This window comes from Marmota monax, unplaced genomic scaffold, assembly GCF_021218885.2.
Source record: "Marmota monax isolate L192 unplaced genomic scaffold, Marmota_monax_Labrador192_F-V1.1 WCK01_AAM20220418_F8-fsc00073, whole genome shotgun sequence".
In the NCBI taxonomy this organism is placed as follows: Eukaryota; Metazoa; Chordata; class Mammalia; order Rodentia; family Sciuridae; genus Marmota; species Marmota monax.
This window is the reverse complement of record NW_026692846.1, coordinates 284071-303804: the sequence shown is the minus strand read 5'-3', so window position 1 is coordinate 303804 and position 19734 is coordinate 284071. Positions and strand designations below refer to the sequence as shown.

The 19734-nt window shown below is 45.9% G+C and overlaps 1 protein-coding gene and 1 long non-coding RNA gene across 14 annotated transcripts in view; one reads left to right on the top strand and one right to left on the bottom strand.

The window, feature by feature from the left end:
* The first annotated feature begins 227 nt into the window (after window positions 1-227).
* LOC124095843 (uncharacterized) overlaps window positions 228-19734 on the top strand; it is a 20760-nt gene continuing 1253 nt past the window's right edge. The window contains exons 1-7 of one of the 10 annotated variants that reach the window (XR_009227163.1): window positions 416-721; window positions 5874-7124; window positions 7988-8073; window positions 8484-8697; window positions 9643-9801; window positions 10631-14904; window positions 15336-18390. This is a non-coding gene — a long non-coding RNA (uncharacterized LOC124095843). The other 9 variants (XR_006852632.2, XR_009227164.1, XR_006852630.2 and 6 more) reach the window with 9 other exon arrangements.
* Znf251 (zinc finger protein 251) overlaps window positions 14119-19734 on the bottom strand; it is a 27448-nt gene continuing 21832 nt past the window's right edge. For all 4 annotated transcript variants that reach the window (XM_046449218.2, XM_046449220.1, XM_046449217.2 and 1 more), the window contains exon 4: window positions 14119-16916. In XM_046449218.2, the coding sequence (XP_046305174.1) occupies window positions 15283-16916 (1634 nt within the window). In that variant the 3' untranslated portion in view covers window positions 14119-15282. The remainder of the gene's footprint in view (window positions 16917-19734) is intronic.

Sequence of the window (19734 nt, the reverse complement as noted above, 5' to 3'; positions counted from 1 at the left end):
TTGATCACATACTCAGTTCATGGTAGTCTCCTGACCGTGTCGCCCCTCGCCAAGGACTCCTCGCAGTGCCACACCTTGATCCCCAGCTCCCACAGGGGCAGCCCCAAGATTCCGCCCCTGTGCGGACCCCCCATCCCGGTCCGCTGCGCAAGCGCCTGTGGGGATCCCGAGGCCTTCAGGCCGTCCCAGAGACCGCCGCACTAGCCCGGCAAGGACTGGCCAGTGGGCCACGGGCCGGAAGTGTGGCCTGCCCTGCCGCTCTAGGGCTGGGAAGACCGAGGTCTCGGTGGTTCCAGACCCTGGCTGGTTCCCTGGGGACTAGGAGCGGATGTAGGAAGGTGAACCCCACGCTCTTCCCCTCCTCCTTTCCTGGAGGTGCAGTCCTGAAAAGATCCGGCGGTGACCTAAGGTATCTACAGGGGTGGGACTTAGAGTTCCGTGCTGTTGGGCACCCTTTGGAGGCCGGTACGTTGGCGCCTTGGTCGAAAGAGTAGGTAAGGCGCCGGGTGCGCGCCGAGGAGCGTGGAGTGCCGGAGGACGCGGCCTCGGTCTTCTCAGGAAGGAAGGTTGAGGTTCCCCAAGGAGGAATTCTGGCCCCTTTTCCTCCGAGCCAAGCCCCCTTCCTGGATGACCGTGGTCCTGGACAGCGGGGGGTGTTCCAAGGTGGAGGTGAAGGATGAAGACCTACGCGGAGGAGGCGCCCCCGGCCGGAGCCGAGGAGGTGAGGCCAAGGCGCGTAACCTCGGCGACTGCGAGGCAAGGAGCCCGCATCTGGCATGGCGCGCCTTCCCTGGCTTCTCTGAAGCCCGCGTTAAGTGGTCAGCGAGCAGCCGGAGGAGGCGGCGGGCGGGGGGGGGGTCGTTTTTGGTATTGGGGATTGAACCTACAGACGCTTTAGCATTGAGCTCCATCCCAGTCCTTTTTATTTATTTGGAGACAGGGTCTTGCTAAATTCCTGAGGCTGGCCTTGAACTTGCGGTTCTGCGATTACAGGTGGGGTTTTAAGGGGCATGCCAGCACAGGGGAGTAAGGGTAGCCTTTACACAGCGGACAAGTCTGACGCTGGTCCTGAGTCGGCTGGAGAGTCGGTGGGATTTTTCTAGGCTCAGGGACTTGGCAAGAAAGTGCAGTGGCCTGAGTCTTGAATACTGCTGGCCTAGAGTTCAGGATCCTTCAGAGGCAAAGAGAGAGGATTGAGAGGATAGGAGGGATTGGTTGGGCTTGGAAAAAAGAACCAGAAACGAGTGAAGAAAGATCAATCCAAAAAAAGAGGTTTTGTTTTTTCACTCAAAATAAAACCTGTGAAACAAGGAGAATAGATAGGACAAAATAGTCTGGTTGGACATGGTTAGCCCTTCATCTGATGAAGAGGGAGTGGGTAAAATTTAAGAAGCAAGACAAACTTAAAACTACTGGGCATGGGCTGTGGCTGTGGCTCAGTGGCAGAGCGCTTGCCTAGCACGTGTGAGGCACTGGGTTGTATCCTCAGCACCACATACAGATGAATAAATAAAGGCATTGTGTTCATCTATAACTGAAAAAAAAAATTAAACAAACAAACTGCTGGCATGTTTGAAAACAGCCAGAGTCAGAGTTTGATGAATGATCTCATGGATCATTAATATTAGTCTTCTGCAAGATTGGAAGAGTAGTGAAGGGTAGTCCTGAAGCATGTGGGTTTTAAGCCTGACTGCCTGCTGTCCGGTTTGGGCAAAATGTTTAATTACTGGGTGTCCCATTTTTCTCATCAGCAAAGTAAGGATATTAATGTTAATAGCATTAATGTTTCTGAGGTACAGATGTTTTGTACTCATTTAATTATTTCAACTCTCCAGTCTTTATTGAGTGGGACCACATAACTAGCCTTTCAAATGTGAGACAGCCATGTGCACCACTTCCTTCAGTCCTCCAGCCCTCTCAGACCCTGCTACAGCAGTCTCCAGGAGCTTCATAGTGGCAAGGCCATAAAAAGGAAGTCTCTGAGTCCCTGAATCACTACAGCACAGAGCCACCCCCCAACACTACCCAGCTTGTGCTGGATTTTACAGGAAAAGTAAATTAAAGCATTTACAGTTTTTTTTTTAATTTTATTTATTACTGCAGCCCAATCTAGCCTATTGCAGTTACCATATTTCATTAATTCTAATGTACACATTTTTATTTCTTAATATCTGAAATTGTGACATGTTACCATCAGTTGCTTCTTGTCATCACTGTCAGCCAAGATTAAAATCAAGTTCTTCCAGCATTTATTTCTGCATACTACTTGGGAACACCACCATCTATAATTCTTTTAATTAAGTCTATACTTTTTAAAAAATATTTTTCAAGTTGTTGATGGACCTTTATTTTTTTCATTTATTTATGTGTAGTGCTGAGAATTGAATCCAGTGCCTCACATATGTGAGGCAAGCGCTCTGCCACTGAGCCACAACCCCAGCCCGTAAATTCTCTACTTTAAAGACAAGTTTAATTAGGGATAATTCTGATATAATAAAACACATCCATGGTGAGGACACAACTCAATGACTGTTAGTTAAGTTGAAACGATCCTAGGTGCACCCCTATAATCCCAGCAGCTCAGGAGGCTGAGGCAGGAGGATCTCAAGTTCAAAGCCAGCATCAGCAATTTCGTGAGGTCCTAAGCAACTCAGCAAGACCTTGTCTCTAAATAAAATATAAAAAAGGGCTAAAGATGTGGCTCAGTGATTAAATGCCCCTAGGTTCAATCCAGTACCAAAACAAAAAACAGAAACAAACAAACAAAACCCCACAAAACAAAAACCTGATCCTAGTTTGAGGGCACTTCTGCCAACCCCTTGCATCTAGCCTGGGTCTACCTCTATTCTACCCACTTCCTGTCTGAAGATTTGCTTTCAATAGAAACTTCATGGAGCTGGAATCATGACAGTACAGATGTACTGCACTCCATATATGCATTCAACCTGTACGACTTCATTTTAGTATTTATTGTAATACGTTTTCTAGCAACAACTTCACTTCATCTTTATTCATCTAGGAATGTATTTATTTTCCCTTCAATTTTGAAAAATAGTTTGAATATGGAATTTTTGGCAGTTTTCCCTTTCTTTGATCATGTCATTCTACTGTCTTACCTCCTCCATAGCTTTAGGTATGTTGTTAATCCTGTTGTCATCAATAATCAGTTGTTAATCCTGTGTCATCCCATTGTGATGAGTAACTCCTCCCCTCAAGGAGTGGTTTTCCTGTCAGGACAGAGTTTCTTAAATCTACAGAGAGTGTGTTTCGTGGGGGGTGTGAGGTATCATTCGCATAGAGCATGAGTTGACAGTGGGAAGTCAGTTTTGGGAGGAGTGATTCTTCTCCTGTACAGGCAGCACCTTGGAAGAGGGCTCTGCATTTCATTTTCTTGCACCTGCTCAGATCAAGTCAATCTGACCTACACTTAGAGTCAAGTTGAAACCTTGACATGCACATGCAGGTCACTTCAGGCTGGCTGCCTGCCTCTCCTCCTGGACACCAGCCAGTCACTACTCTGTAATGGGAGGAAGGCACAATCCTGACCTGCTCAACCACTAGCAGTTGTTTGCTGAACGCAGGTCACTGAAGGGCCAATTTGCCAAGACACCTTGACCTGATTTGTGAATGTGTGATTTGATTTGTCCACACCATTGTTTCTAGATACAATCTTCCTAACTGCATTCTCCAAATGCAACTATATTATTCCTGTAAATAGATCTCCTGAATGAATTCAGTGAATAGATTCTTCTAAAAAATGGGACCATGTTCCTTTTTAACACTTGAAAGAACAATTCACCAAATCCACTCATGTCACATTCAACTGGCAAAGAAACATTTGGAATGAGTTTGAGACTAGAAAGCTGCCAATGTTGATTGCTGTTCTGCTGCAAGGGGAGGCCAGATGGACTGTTCAACACCACTGAGAAACTTCAACTTTTATTGCTTTTGAAATAATGTATCTTTATCAAAGCTTGGTAACCTGTTGCTAAATCTTTTCCATCCCCATGGGGATGGATACAATGTTAAAGTCACCATAGTACCATTGTCATGCTGACTTGCCCCATCATCATCTGAACTTTGTCTCAGAAGCATTCAGAATTTGGTTTTATGAGAGCATTTAACCTGCAATTTATGTTATTAATTTTACTGCTTTTCACAGTTCCCATTACACTAAGCAATGAACTCAGGAGAACACACCTCCTTCATTGCTGAGTAGAATCCCCTGGTGTTCGTGTACTGAAGGGTGAAATTCCAGGGAGCAGGAAGCCGCATCCCATTATCAGTAAGGGAAAATGAATGGCATCCCTCTGTGGCACATACTTCAGGTTGCTCTCCCTCCACACACTAGGAGGGTCTTATTTACAAGGTAGCAAATGCCAGGGTTGAGTAGCACAATGGGGCCTTTCAGACTAAGCCACTTGTGTAATAGTTTTCTCTTGCATAGAAAACAGTCATGTAGGGGCTGGGGTTGTGGCTCAGTGGTAGAGCGCTTGCCTAGCATGTGTGAGGCACTGGATTCAAATCTCAGCACCACATACAAATAAATAAGTAAATAAAGGTCCATCAACAACTAAAAAATATTTAAAGAAAAGAAAACAGTCATGTAAGTAGCAGGTAGCATCTGTTTTCTTTGTTTTAGGAGAATTTTTTTTTTCAGACAATTTTTAAAATTTGTTCTTATTAGTTACACAAGATAGTAGAATGTATTTTCACATATTTTTCATATATGGAGTATAACTGTTAAACCATGATGCAAAGAAAAGACCACTGACTCCAATTTTAAATCAAATTAAAGCAAGCTTATATTGTGTACCCAAATAGAGCTGGCCAGTGGCTGTCTCACCCAAGGCTTTGAGCGTGCTAAACAAGCCACTCTATCACTGAGCTATACACCCCCCAGCCCCTTTCCTACCTTCTTAGATAATTCCTTAATCATGTGGGAGGATGCAGATGATTAAGATCCTAAGTCAGCTCCTCCTGAGAGTTGCACACCCCACCATCTGTCCCTGGCCATGCTTTTGCCTTCTCCAGGGTCTGTTTGTGCAGACTCAACTCAGGCTATTGGTTCTGCTGCAGACTGCTCTATCAAATGTTCAGCTGTGTTAGATGTGTATGACTGTAAGTCACACAAAAGTAGCTACTCGTGACTTTTAACCATGACAATTGTTTGAGTTCTCATCCGGAGAGAAATACAAATTAAAACTACAATCAGAGCCAGGCATAGTGGTACACTGCTGTAATCCCAGCAACAAGCTGAGACCAGAGGATCTCAAGTTCCAGTCCAGGCTCTGTAATTTAGAAAGACCTTCAGCAATTTAGTTCTCACTGGACCCTGTCTCAAATTAAAAAATAAAAAAGGGCTGGGATGTAGCTCAGTAGCAATGTGTCCCTGGGTTCAATCCCTAGTACCTCCTCAAAACCCAAACACCTAGTTTCCCCATCAATGGGTGTGGCACTGTTATTTGTCAACACGGGGTGTGGGAAAAGCAACTTTTTGTCCAGCTAGTGGCAGAATTGGGGCAGGGCTCATGGCCAGTTGGGCTCACTTGGGTAGCAAGTCTCAGCATGAATACTGCCAGACACTGCCCCAGCAATTCCCCTTTCCGGAAGTGTTTAGGCATACAAATAAAACGTGTATAGGATTTAAACGTGTCTGTGTTCGTGGAAGATTGCCAGTGACATACATCCTCAGGCCTTTAATTTTTTTTATTCTGGGCTGGGGTTGTGGCTCAGCTGTACAGTGCTCCCCTCGCACGTGCCAGACCCTGGGTTCGATCCTCAGCACCACATAAAGATAAATAAGTAAAATAAAGGTATTGTGACCAACTACAACATATATATATATATATAATTTTTTTATTTTGACACAGGGTCTCCCTGAGTTGTGAAGGCTGTCCTCGAACTTGCCATCCTCTTGCCTTAGCCTCCCGAGTCGCTGTGATTACAGGGGCGCCTCTGCACCCAGCACAAGTTAATTATATTTCAATAAAGCTTATAAACGATTCTAAAAGAGCTGACATCTCATTTTCCAGGTGGCAACGCAGAGGCAGTCTGGAGGACAGGGGGAGGGCCTGCTGACCAGTGTCTGGGCTTCTGATTGCTCCAGAAGGGTTAAGAACCGGCCAGAGCTGGTTCACCTACTCATTGGACCCCAGCTCTCCCGGGAAGGGATACTGTAAGGCAAGGATCTGATGGAGGCTCAGAGGTGTGATCCAAAGGCCAGGGTGGCCCAAGGGAAAGCGAGCCCTCTAAGCCTATGAGCAAGTGCTCAGGTAGCTTACAGCTCCGTGTATGGGGTCTGGGGGCAGGACCACGGGGGTCCGGGTGTGACTCGGGTTATTCACTGTCCTGAGATGCAGGCCAGGGGGCGTGGCCTGGTGCAATGGATGGGGCGGACCCTGGGATGCTGGGTGTGGCCAGAAAGGGAACTTGAACCACGACTAGAATCAGACTTGAGCCGCAGGGGCGTGGCCAGGGGTGGAGAGGGATGCGGGCCTGAAGGGCGTGGCTGGGGGAAGCCACCACTAAGGAAGCACTAAGTGCTGGGCGCTGGGGCGGAGGGCGCAACCTGGGGCGGCGGAGGGTAGGGCTGGACCCGTGGAAAGTGAAGTCCTGGAAGGAGCGCGAGGGGTCGAGGGCGGTGACCCTGAGACGGTGGATGTGGCCAGGGCTGGAGGCATGGCCCTACAGGCCGGTGTGCTGGCAGTCCCGGTAGCGCCCCGGAGGAGAGCAGAGGCGGCCGAGCAGAGTGGGTCTGGCGGTTCTGCCCGTCTGGTCTCCGTGGATCCTTCTGGGGCACCAGTGCTCCCACTGTTCTGTGTGCAGTGGGTGTGCCTGACAGAATCAAGGGTGTAGCAGGCTGGGGGCGAGGTCCTGTCTCCACCAGGATGTCCCATTGCTCCGCACTTAGACTGCCCTCCCTTCCTTGGAACCTTGGCAGGCCACGGAGACGAGTGGGAAAATTGAGGACCTGATACTGACCTTGCCGCCTGCCCAACCGGAGGCGAGGTCCCACCTGCTGAATCTTGCTGTCTTTCCCGTCTCCAGGCTTCCAGCTGCACAGGGCTGCTCCAACCCCTGCTGGCCCACATCTTCTGCCGCCACCGCCACCGCTGGCCTTGGTGAGGCTGCAGTGGGCTTTGGAACCCGAATCCACTGGTTGGCACCAGACCCTCTGTGGAAATCAGGCCCTGCTCTGAGTTACTCCATGAGATATGGAACAGTAGTTTTCAAGCCTTTCCTAGCTCCCAGTTACTCCATTTTGAAAAGCAGCAGTTTGCCATGAGTTACCCACCCCCCCCTTTTTTGAGTTTTTTTATTTTTGTTTATTTTTTTTTTTTTTTTTAAATATTTATTTATTTATTTATTTATAGTTATGGCGGACACAACATCTTTGTTTGTATGTGGTGCTGAGGATCGAACCCGGGCCGCACGCATGCCAGGCGAGCGCGCTACCGCTTGAGCCACATCCCCAGCCCCATATTTTTGTTTATTTTTTAAAGATTTTTTTTAGTTGTAGACACAGTACTTTTATTTTACATATTTATTTTTATGTGGTGCTGAGGAATGAATTCAGTACCTCACATATGCTAGGCAAACACTCTACCACTGAGCCACAACTCCAGCCCTGAGTTACCCATTTAAAAAAATATATTACTTTCTAGTTGTAGCTGGACATAATACGTTTATTTTAATGTGGTGCTGAGGATCAAACCCAGTGCTAGGTGAGTGCTGTATCACTGAGCCCCAACCCCAACCCCTTGAGTTACCCATTTTAAGTGCTAAGTTAGAATGACTCTATACCTTGTTTGTACAGATAACCCCCATCTACCTAGCACTACCATAGGTGCAAACTGATATATAAAAAGAGACCCCCCCCCCCAAGACTGGAAATGGCAACACACTGACCCTATTACTTGATCATTCCTCATGAGCCCTGCCCAGGAAAATTGCCACAGCAAGATTCTCTTACTTTCTTCCCCAGGAACTTCAGCTCCTTTGGTTTCTCCTGTAGGCAAGGACTTCAAGCTGACACTTTGAAACTGCCTGCCTTCCATACCTGTGCCTAGGGTAAGTTCTGACCTCTGGCCCATGACAGATCTGACTATCTGCAGTGATGCTTTTGTATTTTCATCTGCTCCCTGCCCATTTGCTCGGTGAAGTGTCCTGTAATCCGAGGCTGCCTTAATTTAGTCTTTCTGTATTTGTTTAAAGTGTGGTATGTTACTTGCACCTTATAAATGTTAGTAATTAAGACTGTAATAAAATAACCTGTGATCACCTGGCTCATGACTACCAAATGACTGACCCACGAGTATTCAGTGAATTGAAACCTATGAAGGTGTGAGTTTATTGTTATTCAGTAAATTCTGACATTGTAGAAAGACACAAGTGGTGTCTGACCTATGCTGACTGCATAACTAGGTCAAGACAACCTCCTACACCGGGTCGGTTGCTCTGAAGTCACTTTCCTTCTTCAGGGTTGAGCTGGGATCCTTGGCAGGCTGACTCTCGGAAAAGCAGCCTTCCCAATTCCAGGAGGAGTGTCCAGGGCTGGGCTCTGCCAAGCTAAGAGCAGCCTCTAGAGGGCCGGACCCAGGGCCCTACGCCAGAGTGACTAAGGACTCCTCCGGGCTCAGCTTCCGTGACCACCGACTTGAAGCCCTCCAGATGTCCTAGAGCGGCGCCCCGGAGGTGGGGGGCAGGGAGCAGCTGCTTCCGGGGGCTCAGGACTGGGGGCAGGGACGGACACTCCCGGAGGGTGTACCTCCCGGCGCAAGCAGAGCGCGCAGCCAGTTTGGAGCCTTCGGGCTCCAGCTCTGGGAAGAATGTGAGGCGCTCAGAAAGACGGGCCAGGGAAGGGCTGGGGCGGTGCTCGCGGTCTCGGGAGCCCGGGAGGGGGGCTAGACTAGCTCTAGGCAGTCCGAAGGTTCCTTAGCAGATGGATGGTTTAGCCAGTATTTTCACCCTCCTTTTGTCTTTTTTAACCCCTCCCAGCAGTGGGAGTAAAACTCCTTGTCTCCGCCTCTGCCACGGAGCTACATTCCCAGCTGTTTTTACTTTCTGGATGCTACTGTTTGCAGCACAGAAGTTCTTGATATTGATGTAAATTGTACATATTGTGTACATACTTATTATAGCTTATGTAATGTACACAATTATGTTAAAAGTACGTATGTTATGAGTGGTCTGAAATGGAGAAATCTAGCCCATCAACGTGCATGATCTCACTGTGAGGTGAGAACACCCTAACATCCATTCTGGCAGTTTTTTTTTTTTTTTTTAATATTTATTTTTTTTTAGTTTTCGGGGGTGACAACATCTTTGTTTGTATGTGGTGCTAAGGATCAACCCAGGCCGCACGCATGCCAGGCGAGCGCGCTACCGCTTGAGCCACATCCCCAGCCCCATTCTGGCAGTTTTTAAGAACACAATACATTGTTAACAGTAGTCACCAGGTTGTACAACAGACCTCTCCAGTTTTCCTCCTAACTGGAACTTTGTATCCTTTTACTAATTTCTTCCTAAACCTTTTAGTTTGAACTAATTTCAAATTTATAGAACAGTTGTAATAAAGCAGAAAATTCTCAAATAACTATTCAGATTCACCAGTTTTTTTTTTCTTTTTTTTTCTTGGAGGGGTTACTGTAAGATCCTTACATTGATGCCCAAACCTGGGACGGGGGATCTCCCTGTCACCCAAGGCAGAACCGGCTCCCAAACTCTGAGCCCAACTGTTCCTGTCGTAGTCCACTCCTCTGATCACCTGCCTGACATCCACCACTGACTCGCGGATCGGTGAGTTCCCCCATCCCATGAGCGCCTGAACCCTAACTCACCAGAATGAGGGAATTGACCGTTGAGTGTCCGGCAATCCCTCCGGGAGTTTTAGGGGTAAATGCACCCCACTCAGACCCGTCTCTCTATCAAAGGGTAATAAGGCCCACTGCCCACCAGTCTCAAGGCATCACTTTTATGTGGGACAACTGTATACCGCTGTCTGCCCCCTGACTGGAAACATGCACATGTATTCTTGTTCTCCTGTTTCCCTATAAAGACAGTTCCAGGAGATACAGAAATACCAATCCCTCTCATGACACACATAAGACCCAAAAGGGCGATCCAATTCATACCTCTCCTCACTACTTTAGGAATTACAGCAGGCTTGCCAATGGGTACAGCAGGTTTGACTACCTCCCTCACATACTATAATCAATTGTCCAAATCATTCATAGATGACCTCCAACAGGTGATTGAGCCCATACTTACCCTCCAAAATCAATTAGATTTCTTTGCAGCAGTAGTCCTACAAAACCACCAAGGCTTAGATCTACTCACAGTGGAAAAAGGAGGCCTCTGCCCATTCTTACAGAAAGAATGTTGTTTTATGTTAATCAGTCAGGGATAGTGAAAGATAAGATTAAAAAACTACAGGAACAACTAGAAAAAAGAAGGCTGCAATTGGTACAACAATCCTATTGGGACCTCTTCACAAACCCCTTATCTGCTGGAGTCTCCCGATGCTAGGACCTCTAGTTGGGGTCTTTTTATTCTGTGTCTTCCTTCTTTGCATTTTAAATTCCTTCAAGGACAAATTAACAAAATCTCTAACCAAACTTTCAATCAGTTCCTCCTCAGGGATTACCAGCTACTTGCCAATGAGCTGGACAACACTTATGTCTACTCATACTGAAAAGCCTCCACCAAGTGCTGAAAGACGAAGATACCAAATGACAACTCCACCGAAGGGCCATCTCTACCCCACCATTCCAAAGAAATAAGCCCTTGGTTTTTAGCCATATATGTTCTAACCTGCCTTCTCCTGAGCATAGGTCTTTTTATCTACCAGCCCTGGATGACATGGATGACATGCCAGAAATTAATGCTGTCTCTTTTGTTCCTTTTCGTAGCTGCAGATTTGTGGCTTGCACTGTACCTCTGATCCTCCTCTTAATGAAGATGACACCTGTTACCCTCCGATGCATGCAATTCTTACAAGCCCTAGGGGAAGATAGTTGGCTTATCTCTCCCCCTGGGCCACCCCAATGAATGGCTCATTATATCCAACAATTTGTGGTTGCAGGGCACGTTCATGGACTTCTCCCCGGAGGAAATCCATGCTTTCAGCACATGGATGTGGGGCCTCCTGGCCCTCCTTCTCCAACCAACTGACCTCCCTCCCTCTAAACAACACCCCTACTCAGCAGGAAGAAGCCAGAACTAGTATGATGCCCCCAAACCAAAACAAAAAAGGGAGGAATGTTGGTAAAGATGGCGCCCGAAGTGCATCTCTTCCGGGAGTTCAGGTCCATGATGCACTGAATGGCGTGAACTACCACCTAAGTGGCACAAACCATCACCTCCAATCCCTGAAATGGCGCAAACTGTGACCTCCCACCCCTAGGAGACTAATACCCTGTCCTGCCCAGAAATGGACCCTTGGTCAATAAAGAAGTAACAGCCAACTCCCCATGCTCATTCTCTCTCTCCCCCACTTCTTCTCTTCTGTGACCGGCTGCTACGGTCCCACTAATAAAATCTTGGACAGGTAAATGGTTGTTTGGCTTGTTAAATTTACGGAGCTTTCCTGCCGCTCCTTACAGTTACCAGGGGTACTTAACCACTGAGCCACATCCCCAGCCCTTTTTACTTTGAGACATGGTCTCTAAATTGCTGAGGCTGACCTTGAACTTGTGATCTCCTGCCTCAGCCTCCTGAGATCCTGGGATTACGGGCTGTGCCACTGCACTGAGCCAGATTCAGTAATTCTTCATTTTTGCTATATTTATAATTTCTCTTTTTTCCTTCCTGTGTGCCTTCTCTTCCCTGCTTTTCTTCTTTTTGGTGGTGGTGGTCAGGGGAGCATTTTTTTTTTTTTCCTGTAGTGCTGGGGATTGAACCCAGGGCGTTGTGCATGCAAGACAAGCACTCTACCAACTGAGCTATGTCCCCAGCCCTATTGTTTTAAAAGATCTGATTCTAGATGTTTTTAATCACTCCACATGCTTGTTTGATGTTCCCGTTGAACTCTGGTCACCTTGGCCTCCCAGCTCCATCTTCTTGAGTCAATTCTGTCAGGTGCCTCCTGGTGCCAGTGGGTGGAGTTTTTTCTAGCTTCACCTTGATACAGCAGGGATAGCTCTTTGGGGCTGCAGCTTCCACTGCCACCCTAGAATCACCCCAACTTCATCATCTCTGCAGAGGCTGTAAGCAGACCTCACAGCTGCCAAAGCACCAGTTTCCAGGCGTGGCACTCTTGAGTTTCTTTATTTTTTGGTTATACATGATTGTAGAATGTATTGTGACATACAATACATACATGGGAGTATAACTTCCCATTCTTGTGGTTATACACAGAGTTTCTTTTGTCCTCATTTTTAACCATGGGGGTGTCCCCTCACTGTCTGGATGCTCAGCCAACCTGCTGTGGATCCTGCTAACATCTTAGTTTCAGGGTCTATAGTAAATAAAGGCCAAATTAGGCCAGCCCTGCCAAAATCTTCCCTCCCCCACAAACATGGTATGTTTGGGCATTTTGAGAGGGACCTCACTGTGGGCTCTCCAGTAGGTGAGGAAGGAGATTTTTGTTTGTTTGTTTTTTACAGTATTGGAGATTGAACCTACCACTGAACTACTTCCCCAGCCCTTTTTATCTGTTTTTTATTTTGAGACAAGGTCTTCCTAAGTTATCCAGGCTGGCCTCTTGCCTCAGCCTCTCAAGCTGCTGAAATTATAGATGTGCACTCTATGTCCAGCAATAAATTATTTAACCCAGCATATTCCTGAACAGAACAAGGCTGAGTGCTGTGTAGTGTTTCCTTTTCTCCCTCCCTCCCTCTCTCTTCCTTCCCAAAACATCCTAGACACGTATTCTGCATCATTTGCTAGAGAGAAAAGGTGTAAGAGTGGCACATGCCTGTGATCCCACTATTCAGGGATCACAGGCTGAGGTAGGAGGATATAAGTTCAAGGCTAGGCTGGGTAATTTAGCAAGACCCTGTCTCAAAAAAAAAAAAAAAAAAAAAAGAGCCAGGTGTGGTGGTGCATGCCTGTAATCCCAGCAGCTTGGGAGGCTGAGGGAGGAGGATCATGAGTTCAAAGCCAGCTTCAGCAACTTAGTGAGGCACTAAGCAACTCAGTGAAACCCTGTCTGTAAATAAAAAAATACAAAATTGGGCTGGAGATGTGGTTCAGTGGTTGAGTGTCCCTGAGTTCAATCCCTAGTATTAAACATAAAAAAGGGCTGGAAATGTAGCTCTGTGGTAGAGTGTTTGCCTAGCACGGGTGAGGCCCTGGGTTCAATCTCAATACCAAACAAACAAAAAACCCTCACAGAATAATAAAGGGCATATGACAGACTCTGGCTACAAAGAGCTCCCAGCATAATGTAGAAGTAGGTAGAAAAAGTGAAACAAGATGGTTGCTATGGTGATGCAGAATACAAGAGTGGAAGCTACTCCTTAGATCAGATGCTGTGCCGGAGGTCAGAAAGAGATCATAGTCCTTCAGATAAGCCACTGCCACCTCCATGATTTGCAGATCCTTCCACTGGGACTACATCCAGAAGAGGTTCTGGCTTTAAGAAATTTATAGCATGAGACATAAAACAAGTTAGGGGGAATAAGTGGAGCAAACCACAGAAACAGTGTCAAACCAAACACAAACATGACCCCAAGTTCCCTAAGAAAACACTAAGGGGCTGAGTATGTGGCTCAATAGCACATCCTAACAAGTGCAGGGCCCTGGGTTCATCCCCAGCACTGAAATACAAAACAACACAGTAAGAGCAGAGGCATTAAGGAAGGGATTTTGAAAGGTGATCTGATGGTGCTGGGGATGGAACCCAGGGCTTCATATATGACAGGCAAATCCTCTACCACATAGCTGTATCCTGGTCCCAAAGGGTGATGTCCCACTGGGCATGGAGGGAATTAAGTAGAGGATAGAAAAGATTCTTCCTACAGACTCAGAATGGAAATCAAGGTTTCAAGGGCCCTCATGCCCTTAGACTCTCAGTGAAACTCTTTCTTAAAAAGTTAAGATTACTAGTGACCCAGCAATGCAAATGAGACATTTAAAAGAACTGAAAGGTTAGGTTCACAAAACAGATTATAGTTACGTGTTTATAGGTACTTTATTCTTATATACTATAAATGGGAACACTCAAGAATCCCTTAATGGAGGAATGGTTGAACAGCTCCATCCATATATCCATAACATGGAATGCTGCTGGGCAGTAAAAAGAATGAACTACAGATACATGCAACAACATGGGTGACTCTCCAATATATTCAGTAAAAAACACCAGATTGAAATGGCTCCACAGGATGAGATTCTGGGAATGGTGAAGCCATGGCAACAGAAAACAAAGCAGGGTATGCAGGGGTTAGGGCTTCCCGTTTGGGCATGGAGAGCTGTGGGTGCTGAGGCAGGTTGTATGCTTGATTGTGGCGACTGCACACCATGTGACTCTGAAACCCACAGAGCTGTATGCTAAAGAGTGAATCTTATTGTATGTAAACTGTACTCAAGAAGGTTGGCCTTTGGGGTTGGGGTGTAGCTCAGTGGTAGGTCACTTGCCTATATGCACAAGGCCCTGGGCTCTATCCCTAGCACTTCAAAACACGCAAACAAACAAAGAAAAACAAAAATAACAACAAGCCTGGTTGTTTCTTGGTGTGTCTTAACTGCAGTTATTTCCTCTCCTATTTTCTTCGAGCATTGTGAGGATTTTCTTTCCTTTTTGCAGCTCTTGAGAATGGGGCTTCATGGCAGCTTGGCCTCATTGGCCCCGAGGCCTCTGCTCAATTGCAGATCTCAGAACTGAAAACACATCAATCTTCACTCTACAAGTGCCCAAACTGGGCTCCAAGGGAGGAAGGACACCCTGCCTGCAGGCTGGTAAGGGAAGGCTCACCCTGCCCAGCGGTACTGGAACTGGGTATTCCCAATAACAAGCTGAGCTCAGGCAGGAGGGAGACACAAGGTAGTGACACCTTGGGGCTGGAGCCAGTGGCTCACTATTGGTGCTCCCCCTCCTCTCAGTGTCTGAAGGTAGTGCGACAGGGGTCACCCTGAGCACAACAATAACCTCTATACAACAGTATTTTCCAGACTGAATTCTCTCATGTTTACTTTCAAATTTAATGACTTTAATAGTCATCCAACCTGTTTATTTTGATTTGCTGGTAATATGTAAACCCTCTTATTTAACTTTCATTTTGCTAGCCTATCCAACGTAAAATGAACAATTGCTAAACTGTTTCCTAATTTTATAACTTAAAAATGTCTTTCTTGGAAAATCTTTTTGATATGAATAAAATATCTTTCAGAGCCATCATTTAGAGGGGGCTTCTCTCCAACATGAGCTACCTGATGTTGAGTAAGGTCTGAACCCTCGCTGACAGCCTTTCCACATTCTTGACATTTATATGGTTTCTCCCCAGCGTGGCGGCTTCTCTGGTACTCAACGGGTTGTGGGGTAGGGCTGAAAGTCTTCCCACATTCACTGCACCCCAGGGATTTCTCACCAGTGTGGATTGTCCAGTGCAGAATGAGGTCTGCACCATGGCTGAAGGCTCTGCCACGTCGCTCTCCAGTGGGCATCAGGCTGGGGCCACCCTTTCTACGCTGGCGAGGATTATCTCCCGTGTGAATGTGCTGATGCTGTGTGAGGGTTGACCTCCGGCTAAAGGCCTTCCCACAGGCCCGGCACTCGTAGGGCTTCTCGCCAGTGTGGACACGCTGGTGCAGGGTGAGTTGGGAGCTCTGGCTGAAGGCTTTCCCACACTCAGAGCACTGATATGGCTTCTCCCCTGTGTGCACTCTGCGATGCTGCACCAGAGTGGAACTCCGGCTGAAGGCCCTGCCACACTCACCACACACATAAGGCTTCTCTCCAGTGTGAATCCGTGTATGTTCAGTAAGGTGAGAATTGAAACCAAAGGCCCGGCCACACTCCTGGCACACGTAGGGCTTTTCTCCAGTGTGGACCCTATGATGGAGGAAAAGGCTGGAGCTCTGGCTGAAGGCCTTGCCACACTGACTGCACTTGTGGGGCTTCTCCCCAGTGTGGATCCTCTGGTGCTGAATGAGGCTGGAGCTCCGGCTGAAGGCCTTGCCACACTGACTGCACTTGTGCGGCTTCTCCCCAGTGTGGATCCTCTGGTGCTGAGTTAACTGGGGGCTCTGGCTGAAGGCTTTGCCGCACTCCTCACACTTGTGAGGCTTCTCTCCTGTGTGAATGACGCGATGCTGAATGAGGCTGGAGCTTCGACTGAAGGCTTTCCCACATTCACTGCACCCAAAGGGTCTTTCTCCAGTGTGAATTCTCCGATGCAGAATGAGGTAGGAATTGAGCCCAAAAGTCTTCCCACATTCTTCACATTTAAACGGTTTGCTGCCAGTGTGGACTCGGCGGTGCAGGATGAGGCTCGCGCTGTGTGTGAAGGCTCGCCCACACCAACTGCACTCATAGGGCTTTTCCCCTGTGTGGCGCCTATGATGTCGACGGAGGTCTGAATTATATTTGAAGGTTTTGCTGCATATATCACATTTAAAGACTCTCTCTCCTGTTTTATTCCTTTGAAGTCTAACAACATTTTGGTTTGGATTTAAATGTCTATCAACATTTAAAGAACACTCCTGGACACTCTCTCTTGGAGGCTGCTCCCTACATAGGACAGATTCCTCTCTAAAAACTCTCTTGTGCAGATGGGGTTTCTTCAGACTCTGGCCAGCAGTGTTTCCCAGGCTCCCTTTTCCCTTCCCCTCCAGGTCCCAAGGATCCTGGAACACAGGTGTCTGTGAATTGGCCCTTGAGAATCTTCTTGATACAAATGCTGGGCTCTTCACATCTTCAGAACACTCCTGGTTTAAAATGGACAGTTCCTTCTCAGTCCCAGTATCAGAATCTGTTACACAAAACATAAAGGAATTACTAGAGGACACCACTGTTCAGCAACACTCTTACACAGATCCTTACTTGGAAGGCAGATGTTCCAGTAGCAGATGTGCTATGCATGACTCAGGAGCGCAAGAGGCAAAATGGCCAGTCACAGGATGAAAGCTCAGTCCACCAGGTACCACAGGAGGGAAACTCAAGCAAATTATGATTTTTTCACCTATCAAACTAGCAAATGAATCTGCCAACAGGCTGCTCCAGGTAAGGAACACAATAGGAAGCCAGAGAGCCTCTGGTCTCAGGAAGCTCACTGTATATTGAGGAAGAAAATCAAATACTTTTTTTTTTTTTTTTAAATGAAATAACACAGAGGCTGGGATTGTGGCTCAGCGGTAGAACGCTCACCTAGCACTTGCGAGGCCCTGGGTGCGGTCCTCAGCACCACATAAAAATAAATAAAATAAAGGCATTTTGTTCAACTACACCTAAAAAAAATAATATTAAAAAAATGAAATAACACGGATAATGGAAACTATTGAAAATACAGAACCATCTCCTGCAGCCTATGTGGTCAGAAGATCCCAGGAGCATGCGTGGCTTCAGAGGGAGCAAGAGCCAATGGGTCAGCAGTTGCAGAAGGCAGGCCTGGGTGAGATGGAGAACCACCAAGTCCAGGAATGCAAGGAGCCTGCCACGGCTAGAGCAAGAAGGCGGGTGGAGGTTGCTGTGCTGCGTTGATTCCCACACAGAGAAGTAAAGGAATAATTCCTGTCCTGTACTGTGGGATGGACTATAAATAAATAGAGCTTTTTAAAGGGAAAGTTGGTAACACATAGCAAAAGAATTAATATTACACACCTTTGTTCCCAAAATTGTTCTTCAAGAGTCTATGCTAAGTCAACTGTCATTTGCACAAAGAAATGATTATTATGACCATCCCTGAAATGTTCTCCCTAATTATGGGGAAACAAGAAAGAATTCAAATATTCAAAAAACAGAGGACAGGGCTGGGTGTGGCACAGTGATAGAGCACTTGCCTGGCATGCAGGAGGCCCTAGGTTTATCTCCAGCACTGCAGAAAAAAAGAAAGAAAAAAAAAGAGTATTGTTTAAGTCAGCGATAGACAAGTCATATAATGGAATACCTTTCTGACATTATAATTATATAATAGAATATATAGTTAAAGGAAAAGTCTATGACATAAACTGAAAAATCAGTTTCTAAAATAATACACACAGCATAAACCAACTTTAACTGAAAATACATATGGAAGATAAGTGCTATTTCTTCCTTAAATGTTTGGTATAAGCTGGCGAAACCATCTGGGCTTGGCATTTTCTCTGAGATAGGAATTTTATTTACTGAACCAATTTCTTTAATACTTAAAAGATCATGTATTAATGCTTTCTTGTGTCAACCTTGACAAATTGTGTTTTCTGGGCAAACTGTGTTTTATCTCCATATTAAAACTTCTTGGCATTAAACGTGTTCAGATGCCTTTTTATTACAGCCTGTGGATCTGTATTGTGGCCCCTTTTTATTTTGGTCATCTGTCCCTTCTTTTGTTCTTGATCAGTTATGACCAGAAAATCATAATACATTGCTATTGAGTGAAATAAAGACCTGGGCAAGTGAATAGATATGGTATACTTATGGACTAGAATATTTAGATTACAAAGATATCCACTTCTCTTGAAATTGATTCAATGCAACCTCAATCAAAATCACAATTTTCTCATTTCACAAAGTGATTCTAAAAGTAAATGCCAAGGGTCATCACTGAGGCAGACGGTGAGGTGGGAACACTCTTGCTGTTGGATATAAAGACATAACTTTTTGTTATCATTGTTGTCTGCAACACTGGGGTAAAAGGCAGGGCCTCCTATATGCTAGGCAGGTGCTCTACCATAACACCCTCCCAAGGCTTAAAAATCTACCGTGTTGCAGATTGCAAGTAAAGACAAATAGAGAACGGGAAAGAAAATTTCTAGATAGGGGTTTTTGCACACATGCATGTTATCTATGTGTGTACCTGAGAAGGTATCTACTCTTCTCACTTCAATGAGCAGGAGTCTCTCCATCTCCTTCTGGGCACCAGGGGGCAGATCAAGGTCTTGGGTTCCTCCCCCTGACTGGACTATGCTGAGGGCCCACTTTCTCCCACAGAGGACCAATTATGGCTAGCTGGAGCTGGAACCTACACGTTTATCCACTTTAAGCCAAACTTCTCTCTTCTTAAAATAGCTAATAGCTAGCTAGCTTCTTTCTTTTTTTCCTTCCTTCCTTCTGTTCTGGGGATGGAATCCAGGGTCTCACACATGATAGGCAAGTGTTCTGTCTCACCCCTTTTTAAAATTTTTATGTAAGATTTGTGTGTGTGTGTGTGTGTGCACGTGCACTGAAGATTGAAACCAGGATTGCTCTACCACCAAGCTACATTCCCAGCCATTTTTCATTTTTGAGATACCGTCTTGCTAAGCTGTCCAGGATGACCTTGAATTAGTGATCCTTCAGTTTCAGTCTCCTGAGAGTAATTACTGAGATTACAAGTGTGCGCCACCACACTCCTTAGACTTGAAGTTTTTTGTTTTTTTTAAATAAAATAATAGAATACATACAGCATGAGAAAATTTATACTTCTCTGTTTGGAAATCTCATTACTTAAAATACCATATTAAAATAAAGAAAATCTCTTGGAAATCTAAGTATATTTAAAAATGGTTGCTTTTTTCCTAAAAATTCAAGCTAATGGCATTGTTACTAGGTACATATATATGAAAAACAGATATAGTACATTTAAATCTATAAGAATCAGACTGGATTTTTTT